The following is a 10,545-nucleotide window of genomic DNA, read 5'->3' on the forward strand; positions in this document are numbered from 1 at the left end:
ATTCCGCTCCACGTCTAAAGATCGCGGTCATTGTTCAATAGCGGGTTTTTCTCTTCTCTTTTTAATAAATTGTCGTTAGCTCCTGACCTTCTGCTGTTCGCTTTCTGCCTGCTTGAGCAATTGCTGAAGAAACGCAAAGCGGGAAGAGCTTACTCTTTTCAGGGTAAACGCCTCTTCACACTTTAAATTTGCAGCCGACGGCAAACGTCCCAGGGCTGGCTTTGTGCCTCGGCGCCCTGTGGATCTTCTTCCGCGCGCGTAGTCTTTCCGAGAATCCGCGTCCTCGCGCCGAACTACGTTTCCCAGCGTACGCCGCGGCCGAGAGCGTGCGTTCTACCCGCCCTTCTTTCCTCCTCGCCTATCACGCGGTCGCAGCGTGATGATTCAAACGTAGGGCCCGCGACGAGTGACGTCGTTCTGGCTCGCGACCGCGACGGCGGCCTAAGCAGAGGCGATAGGCGAATTAGCGGCGGCGACTGCGGGACTACGGCGGCGGGGCGGGCGCCGTGCGCAGTCGGGAGCAAGCGGGCGGCGCCGGCGGCTTCAACTGCGGCAGCGACGCCTAGGGCGGCAGAAGAAAACCTCCGCCAACCGGCAGTCGAGTTAGGCCTCAGCGGCGCGGGGCAGGCTCGCGTTGTCCTTCGCGGGAGATCTCCATAGAGACCGTGAAAAACAGACGCGGGGGCCCGCGAGAGGCGGCCGTTCTGGAGCCAGGTCCTCGGTCGCGGCCGCCGCCACTCCCTCCATCGCTGCTGGCGCGTTCGCGCTCTCGTCTCGGCCTCACAGCTTCGCGCGGCTCCGTGCGTCGGTGCCTTCCTGTGTGGGCAGCGCGGGCGGACTTTGCGGCCTGGGCCGGGGCCGGGCGGGGGAGGCCCTAAGGCCGCCGCCTCTGCCTCTCCGGCCCGGGAGCGGGAAGCCGCCGAGGCTCCGCCATGGCCTCTGGAGCCGGAGGAGGAGGAGGAGGAGGTGGGGGAGGCGGCGGCGGCGGCAAGATCCGGACGCGTCGTTGCCACCAGGGGCCCATCAAGCCTTACCAGCAGGGGCGACCCCAGCGCCAGGTACGGACGCGGCTGCCGCGGGGCCCAGGGGACGGGGAGGGACCTGGCCGTGCGAGGCGCGGCGCCCCACGTGGAGGGACTGGAGGGCGGGAAGAAAGGCCGAGCGCGGGGCCGGCGCCCAGGCCGCCGGGTGGCGACGGGAAGTGGGCAGAGGCGGCCCGGCCCGGCGCACACGTGGGGCCCGGCCTCCCCAGACGTGGGCCCGGGGCTTTCCGACCCGGCGCCGGGCGGGAAGGGAAATTGCAGGCTTGAGCGCCGTGGGCTGCCTTTTGGCGGTTATTGAGGGTTTGATGCTCTTCCTCGTCTCCCCATGAAGGAGAAGAGAGATAACTTGGTTGGAGGCGCTACAGGGGCTGGCTGGCTGCTGCAGTCGGCTGCAGGTTCGGGTACGTGGGGAGGGGGCTGCCTCGAGCAACCGGCCTCCGGGGCGCACAAGGAATTGGGGGCGCTGTTAACACGAAAGTGGAGCGATTTCGTCTCCGCTTATTAAATAATTTTTGGTCTCTGCCCGAGGGTCGTCCCCATCCTAAGAAAATCGGCCTCGGGTTTTTTCTGTAATTGGCTGATAGTTACTGTGGCACCGGGGCATTTTGAAAGTCCCTCTCCACCCTTACGTCTTTTCTCCGCTGCGCGGCTCTTCTCTTCTCTTTTCTCTCCTCCCCCCTTTTATGTTGTAGGCTAGAATTGGGCAGCTCTCCACAGTTGTCCAGGTCTCCAGCTCTGATCTCATTCGCAAGATATTTTAACAGTAATGGGACGTTTTCTAGAAGTTTGGGTACTTTTGACACTCTGGTGTTGGTGGTCTTGTAAAGTAGCCACCATATGCTCTTGGATGTTTAGAATTTTAAAAAGGAGTTGATTCTAATAGTAAATCAGACATTTGCTTCTTACAACATTCAGTGTTACTTGTGTTGAATAGGAAAATGTTAAAAGATCTATTTTAAGCCACTTATAATTTAGTACAGGGTGACTTAAACTTCTGAATGGCAATCAGGTAGCAAGGATGTGTGTTTTAAACTTGTTAAAAAAACCACAAAAAGAGAGTAAAAAGATTGATAACTTGTTGCATACTGTTAGAGGTAGAGTTTTTAGATTACTTTATACTAGATAATAAACGTTTTTAACGTTTTTTTGGTGTGATACCATTAACAGCTTTTTTAAAGTTTTGAAAGAAAATTTGAATAGTAAAATTTGTGGTTTATGTATTAAGTAGTTCTCTATCAGAGCCAGAAACCTTGACTTTACTACCACTCAAAGTTCCTCCAGACATGTACAGAAAGTGCTTTGTTTTCGAACATGTTTTTCTTTATTTGTATGAGAAAACAGGCGGATTTAAATTAGAATTCACGTCACAATCCTGGCCATTTAATCCTACCCAGACTTCTATAGAATGGAAGTTAGACATAAGTGCTTTCTGTTTCTCCTGAAGATGTCTACGAGTACTTTCTTAGATTTTGTGCTACATACAGAAAAACGAAATTTTTAAAACTAGTATCAGATAATCTGAACAAAGCTTGCAAAGGAGCTGATGTGCTCTGGATAGGAGAAGACACAATCACTGCTTATTTTAAAATATATGATTAAAAATTACTTAGATTTAAAATGCACTTCTTTAGATACGCTATTAAAGCAGTAATGCTTTAGTAGTATAATTCCTAAAATCCAAGTTGATAATGGTTGCAGGCTTTGTAGTTTTGTTTTGGATTTTGATGATGTATCACTGCTCCCTGTCTAAAATACTCCTGGCTTCTTGCCCCAGCCATTTAATTGAACCAGAAAGGATACCGAATTGGGATTAAAGATGTTTTGGGGTTTCCTTATCAGCACTATAGGTATTATTTAATACTGACAGAAACTACTAAAGAAATCAGGGATATGTAAAAGGAAACTCTCCTATTTGATTTTTCTTTTCATCTTAAAATAAGGACATTTTGTACTCCTTACTGAGACTGTGGTGGACCTGCTTGCTGTCTACTATCTTAGACCTAAGTTGTCAGCTGGATGTTTTGCAGCAATTGCTGAGTCATCATGAATAACAAAGCGCTTCATGACATGGCATGTTTCATACTGTGTTATTTGATGAAGTAGCCTAGAGTTCATGGGCAAAAGCGAAGTGCTTGGTTGTGTAGTAGAATGTTGGAATATGAATGAGATGTCTGGCACTATTACTAGATATTTGCCAGCTTGTCAGGCCAACTGTCTAGTGTAGTCCCTTGGTACCTGTGACTTGCATATGTTCAGTTGACTTTTTTTTTTTTTATTTTTTAAATTTATTTGTGTGTGTGTGTGTGTGTGGCCAGCTCAGCCCACCAGGGGGCACGGCTGGCTGGCATGTGGGGCTGGGGGATTGAACCGTGGTCCCTGTGCTTTGCTAAGCTTGTTCTAAGTAGGTGCTTTAGACCACTGAGCCATCTCATCAGCCCCTGTTCAGTTGACTTGTAATTTCCTGTTTTGACTTCTGGTTTAGATCTGCTGGGAAACTTAACATTTTTCCCTTTAAATATCTGTACTTTTAAAAGTTATTTTCAAGTAGTGGAAAGAGAGCCTTTGTATTGCTCAACTAGTTGAAGGTAACTCTTAACTGTAGAAACAAAAATAAAGAGTAGCTTTCAACATGGAAGTTGATTATTTTCATTTGCCTATTCTCTCACCCCTTTACCTTTTAGCCCAGGTAAGTTAATAAAGGAATGGTGTTATTTTTCTATTCGGGAGCGAGCAAGTCACTGAAGAGAACATTCTTGTCACCTGTTCGGTCTCCTTTCCCAATTTCATTTTGTGTGCAGTTCTCTGGGGAGGTCAAGCTGATTGTTTTTCTTTTTCTCTCTCCTCCCCCTCCCCCCCAGGGATTGAACTCTGGCCCTTGCACTTACCAGGGAAGTGCTTATTGTACTGAGCCACCTCCCTGGCCCCCTGTTTTTCTTAATAGCCACTACACAGAACTTCACAGGGCAAGTCAGAACCTTGCCTTGTGAAGAAACTACTGCCACCTCCTGGTAAGAGGGTACTACTTATCTTTTTCCCTTTTGGGGTGTGTGGTTTGTCTTCTGGTTTGGAGCCAAGGGAATCCGTGTTTAATCCTCGATACAGTTTATATTTTACTTTCCACATTTAATTAATTTCAAAAAGAGGAAATTACTCCCTGCATCAATAGTTTACATCAGCTGTTGATGACTTGTTTTCTATAAGGGAATGGAAAGTAAATTTTCAGACTCTACTGCCAATTCTTTTTCTTTCTGTAACCTTTTAGCAGGTGTCAACACCAATCTTTGCCTATGACAGAACCGACCAAAGGCTAGATTTGTATACTAAATGTATTCTGCATTTTCCTGGTTTATGTGGTAGCATGGTTTTTGTCTTTTGGTACTTGGTCCCAAATAAGTTATGTCCTGTCTGATTGCTCCTGGTTAAAGACTGTTCTGAGTCTTGAAAAGGAGGGATATTTATTTATTTATTTATTTAAAAATTTTTTTTTTAAATTTATTTTATTTGTGTGTGTGTGTGTGTGTGTGTGTGGCCAGCTCAGCCCTCAGGGGGTGGGGCTGGCTGGCATGTGGTGCTGGGGGATTGAACCGCGGTCCATGTGCTTTGTTAAGCTTGTTCTAAATAGGTGCTTTAGACCACTGAGCCATCTCACCAGCCCAAGGAGGGATATTTAAAGGCCGACTATTTAATTCTTTTTTTTTTGGCAGTACCAGGGATTGAACTCAGGCCCGTGCGCTTGCCAGGCAAGTGCTTATTCTACTGAGCTATTTCCCAGCTCCCTTTAATTAATTCTTCAAGTTACTAAGTTGACTTTTGTTTTTGGTTTATGCAGGATGCTTAATATTATCAGTAGATATGGAAGTGGAAATAGTTAATTGGGAAAATACACTCTAATAGAATTAAGCTGAGCTATAGTTATTATCCTGCCTTGAATTGGACAATTTAAATTCTACCTAATTTCCTCATAAAATGGAAGTTGTTGTAAGGGTCAAATAAATAAAGCTTTTAGAACAGAATCTGGTATATATAGTTAGGACTGACTCATTTAAAATTGTTGTGATGAAAGAGAGCATTTAGTTTTAAACGTCCTTACATTATCTCTGAATTCTGCTACCTCTGACTTCTTTCCCCATTGGTTCCCAAATTCCTCTATAAATTTAAATATTATTTTCACAATGATGAGGCCAAACCTTAAACTACTGGAAAAAGTTATTGAAGTTTTAAGACTATTGACTATAAAGAACATATTTATTTATTTCTTTCTTGGGGCCGGGGATTGAATTCAGGACCTGGGCAAGCGCCTATTCTACTGAGCTATCTCCCTGGCCCCCATTTTTTACTTATGATAGGCCCTTATGTGATATTTTATGTTTACTTGCCAGTCCCCCCCCTTTGTATTTTGAGATAAGGCCTTACTGTGTTTCAGGCTGGTGGCCTTCAAATCATCATTTTTCCTTGCCCTTCCAGGGCTTAGATTAGAAGCATGGGTGACCACAGCACGTCCTTACTAGCCAATTTAGCAAGATAGATTACAGAAAAGCCCAGGGGATGTATCCATGATCTGGAAATGGAAAGTCCTCTGACAATACAGGTATATACAACTTGTATGTACAACTTTGAAGTAAAATAAAAACTTGGTCTACTGTCACTAGTCAAAATACTTTTTATTAGGTTCAGAGTATTATTGGAAAGACTGTAATGATTCCGCACTTGTAATATAATTTTTATTTGTGGCTGCTTAGCTTATGGTTATGGTTGGAATGCATTTTTTAAGGGATTATTTTGTGTATTAGCTTGGCAAAGGTGTATGCCTGTGATCCTAACTGGATGGGAGGCTGAGGCACGAGGATTACAAATTCCAGACCAGCCTGGGTAACTTTTGGAGACTTTTTTTTTTTTTTTTTTTTTTGTACTGAGGATTGAACTCAGGACCTTGCGCTTGCCAGGCAAGCACTTACTCTACTGAGCTATTTCCCCAGCCCCCTTTGTCTTAATTAAAAACTGAAGTAGTTAGGAAGAGCGCAGAGGCCAGGGTTCAATACCTGGTCTGCCATGCCAGCTCTGCCTCCGGGGCATGCTCAGACAGTGATTGAGTCTGGGCATGGTGGCGTGTGCCTGTAATCCCAGCGCTTGGAGGCTAAAAACAGGAGAGTCACTATGAGTCTGATCTACAGATTGAGATCCTGTAGATCCTGTAGACCCTATACTAAAAATACATAAAAAAACCCAAAACAAAACAAAAACAAAAGCAAAAACCTAAAAAGACAGGAATGTAGCTTGTAGTAGAGGATCCTGGATTTGGTCCTCAGTATCACCAACCAGCACCACCAAAAAAAAAAAAAAAAAAAAGTTCTGGGAAGCCTGTTTAAATACCTGCTGCCAGATACAAATTATTATCAGGAACCTGCCTGGCATGGTAGCACATGCCTATAATCTCAGCACTTTGAAAGCTGAGGCGGGAGGATCACCATGAGTTTGAAGTCATTCTGGGCTACATAGTGAGAGTCTTGTTTCAAAAAACAGAGCAAAAGAAAACTGATTATAAAAAATTGGATGATTGTCTTCCCTGTCTGTTGATAGTTCATTTTGTTAATTTTTTTGACTTATTTTTTCCTACAATGGTCTAAGAAATAAATGCTTACTTCCAGTTTCACAGGTTACATGAGAAAAGTGTGACAGTATCTTTCAAACACTTTTAATGAGTTCACCTGCCTTGGGCTTTGAGTGGATCATATTTCTCCAATTTAAACTTTGTAGCCAATTGTAGACTTTGAAATCTGTATCCAGAAAAGTATTTTAAATGACCACAAGACTTGAATTGCAAAAAAAAAAAAAAAAAAAAAAGACTTGAATTGCTGTGTTTGGCTGCCTTATAGTTTATAAAATATGAAAATACTTTAGGTTGGGATGTTAAATTCAGACTACTGAAACTAGATTTGGTTTTAACTGCATTAGAACTTGAGTACTTAATGTTTTTTTCTCTTCATAGGAATTACTGTTAATATAAGAGAGAACCTTATTAAATAATGTTAGAGTAAGAATATAAAAACATTGAATACTGAATACTGAAGTAGAATGGCGCACAGGAATGCACTGTTTTACTATTTGAGGGTGTAAGATTAAGTTAGTAGTCTCAGGTTCTTCACTTGAGGTTAGAGGCAGCGAAGGAGAAAACTGGTTTGGAAAAACTATACATATATTTTAAAGTATTTATGAGGGCTGAGGAGATAGCTCAGGGGCATAAGTGCCTACTTGGCAAGCTCAAGGTTCTGAGTTTGATCACTTTATAGAAAGGGCAGTCTAGTTATGCGGGCTTTGGATGGGTAGGAAAGGTGTTTGCAGAACTCTGGAAGAAGACTTCTAAGGGTTAGTGGCAATCTATAGTGCAGTATGGGTACCCATAGAACAAATAGAAATAAAAATAGCTGAGTATTTTGAGAAAATAGGCCCAGAAGCATAAAACTGATAATGAGCTGTGTTGGTTAATGGTTAGAGAACCAGTGAAATTACTTGAGAAAGGAGATTGGAATCTGAATATTATTGCTTAATAAAGTGTAATGTGAATAAAAAAGAATGAGCGAGATAAAAGTAAAAATACCTTAATAAGGAAGGATACATAGGAAGGAAAAGGATTTGTTCATGCTGGAAAGTGTTTGGTGAAAAAGTTTGTAGAAATGAATTTTTTTTTAATCACAAATAAATTGAGGTGGTGTTACAGAATACCTCCTCAGTCATTTTTCATTGATCCTTGAAGTCAGGTTAAACATAATTTGAAATAATAATATACTCACTGTGCTAAAATATTCACTACATATTGAGTGTACTTGATACATATATAGATACATATATGATATATATTTATATATCATAGTTATATATTATACATATCACATAGCTCTATCTTTCTTTATATATATATAGATATAGATATGTATGTGTATCTGAATTTACCTTTGGTCCCCAAATAGATTTAACTATATCTGAACTCCAGGGGCGTGTTGCCCCCCTTTCTTTAATCTGTTTTGCCAAATGAAGAACTCTTTGTTCCTACAGAGAGGAAATTCATTGGATTTATCCAGGCCAAATTTAAAAATTTACTTCTTTAATCCTCGAATTGAACTTCATTATTTCTATTTTTATTTTATTTTTTGTATTTAGGACAGAGTCTACAGGGTCTCAGTGCGTAGATTGGGACTCATAGTGATCCACCTGTTAACAACCTCCAATAATAAGAACAACTTCATTATTTCTGATTATCTGATGTAATCTTTGCTTCAGTGCCACAGGAAATATTAAGACTTTAATGCCAGTTATTTTTCCTAAGCACTTAAATAATTTTGCTTTTTTTTTTTTTTTTTTTGCTTGCTTTCTGCTTTTAGTTGCTGCATGTTATCATTCCAGAGGGTTAGTTTCTTCTTTTTGAAACAAGGTCATGCTATGCCCTTCAGGCTGACCTGGAGCTCACTTTCTAGACCTGGCTGGCCTCAAACTCCTCTGCCTTGGCCTCCTGATGCTGGGATTACAGGAGTGTGCCACCAAACCTAGCGATCAGTTTCTTCTTGCTATTGGATAGGTTCAACAAATTTTTTTTTTTTTTCTTTTGGTGGAACTGGGGATTGAACTCTGGACCTTGTGCTTGCCAGGGAAGTGCTTATTCTATAGAGCCATCTCGCTGGCCCCACCAAGTTGTTTGTCATTGGGAAGAAATACTAGTTGAACAACAAAAATGCTAATTGCTGAAGGTGATTTATCGTTGCTAAATCAAGTTTTTGAGTTTATTTTTTTTATTCTTCTGGGGTTTTTGACATAGGATCTCACCATATAGTGCAAGTTGGCCTTGAGCTCATTGTGTAGCTCAGGCTAGACTCAGACTGCTGAGTGCAGGGATTATAGCCATTCTCCACCATGCCTGGCTTGAATTTTAAAATTACTGATGTTTTTAGTAACCTGTCCTAGAATATTCATATGTTGCAACAAGATGTCATTTGAGCATGCCAGTTGTAGATAAATTAAACCTGTGACTAAACTGTGCTATGAGCCCTGATGCCAGCTCTCACAGAACTGATGCTTCAGTGCAGGCTGTGGACAGACTATATTTACTATTGTGTGGGACTCCAGGGCTCTGTTGGTAGATAGAAGAGAATGACTGTCCAGGACTTCTATTACTGAATGGTTACTACTGAAGCCCACTGTATGGAAGAAGTTAATTTGGTGTAGTAGGATTTAAGTATTCACTCCTTCCTGGAACCTTTCTTAGTCCTTTTATTTCCCCGTCAGGTTGGTTAGTTGTTTTTTTTTTTTTTTCCCCCTTAATCCTAAAGCATTGCTTTGCCTAGTTTAATAAAGAACTCTTCTCTCAGGAACTCCTGAAAAGGTAGGTGGGTGTTTGGGGCGTTTTTCTGGTAGAAAGGTCAAAAGAAAGGTATTTCCCCTCTCTTGTAGCACCTTTTGCTTTCTGTTTTCCATTAGCTGCTAAAGTCTTTCATTGGCATTTTAACTCTTAAAAAATTGCCGGATAGGGAAGTACTTTTTCAAATCTCTTTCATAGGCAGGGTCTCTTACTCTTTGGTAGACTTCCACCAGTGCTATGCTTAACTGAAGATGTGTCCTTCCCCATCCCTACTAGTTTTTATATCTAACATCTGGTGGTTGGTTATTAATTGTGAAGACTCAAGTGAAAGTCAGACTCAAATGTAAGCTTTTGTGTTGACTTCTGATTGATTTTCAGGTTTGATATTAAAGGCATGATGTATTTGGTAAGTAGATAATGAAAATACAATGGTGTTTTGGGCAAAATTTTATATCATGGTGAGCCTTATATTTGGAGTTATGTTTATGAAGGCCTTTGTTGAAATAAATGGTTACTGAGTTTTAGATGATTTTAGCAGAGTGGCCCTTGGACTTAATTTGCATTAAGAATCGTGTAGGCACTTTTTAAAAAGAAGTTTGCCTTTCGAATCTCACAAGTAATACATTTTGTTGGTCTGAGGACATTTTCAGAACTACTCTTTCAGACTTTTGTAATGATTAGATATATAGGCCACAGGATAAAAGATGAGGCAGACTCTTAAAATGTGAGAGAGAAAGTTTCAAGGGAAATTGTGATGATTTAAGGTTGTTTTAAAATTTCCCAAATTTTTATGTTTATTAGTAATAGGGTTGAAGCTTGGGCAGCCTAAGGACACGCACGCTTGTATTTGCATCTTTGTATCCATTGTTCCCTAACTCTATAATTCTTCTCCAGAAGAAGTTTGCATGGTGTGCATCTTGTTTTCTCAGGTGCTTTATGTGATTGTATTATAGAATGCCTGTTTCATTTTACTTCCTTGCTTTATTTTTGTTCTTGGTATTAAATCACTGTATTAAGTGTTTATGTGTTACATATTTTGTTTCATTTTTTTTTGTCCCTGACTTAAAAGACTCCAAGAAGTTAATCACTTGTAACATCATTTGTAACTATATTCAATAAATATTGATTGAATGGAATGAAGAATAGTGGTGTATG

The 10,545-nt window shown here is 41.5% G+C and overlaps 1 protein-coding gene across 1 annotated transcript in view; it reads left to right on the forward strand.

Annotated features, from left to right (window-relative positions):
* Positions 1–377: 377 nt before the first annotated feature.
* Positions 378–10,545, forward strand: part of Nup153 (nucleoporin 153) — a gene marked incomplete at its 3' end in the record, with an annotated part of 66,099 nt that continues 55,931 nt past the window's right edge. Inside the window, exon 1 of the mRNA XM_023712055.1 lies at positions 378–1,058. Coding sequence (XP_023567823.1) covers positions 933–1,058 — 126 coding nt within the window. The remainder of the gene's footprint in view (positions 1,059–10,545) is intronic.

Source organism: Octodon degus, unplaced genomic scaffold, assembly GCF_000260255.1.
Source record: "Octodon degus isolate 3935 unplaced genomic scaffold, OctDeg1.0 scaffold00023, whole genome shotgun sequence".
NCBI classification, from domain to species: domain Eukaryota; kingdom Metazoa; phylum Chordata; class Mammalia; order Rodentia; family Octodontidae; genus Octodon; species Octodon degus.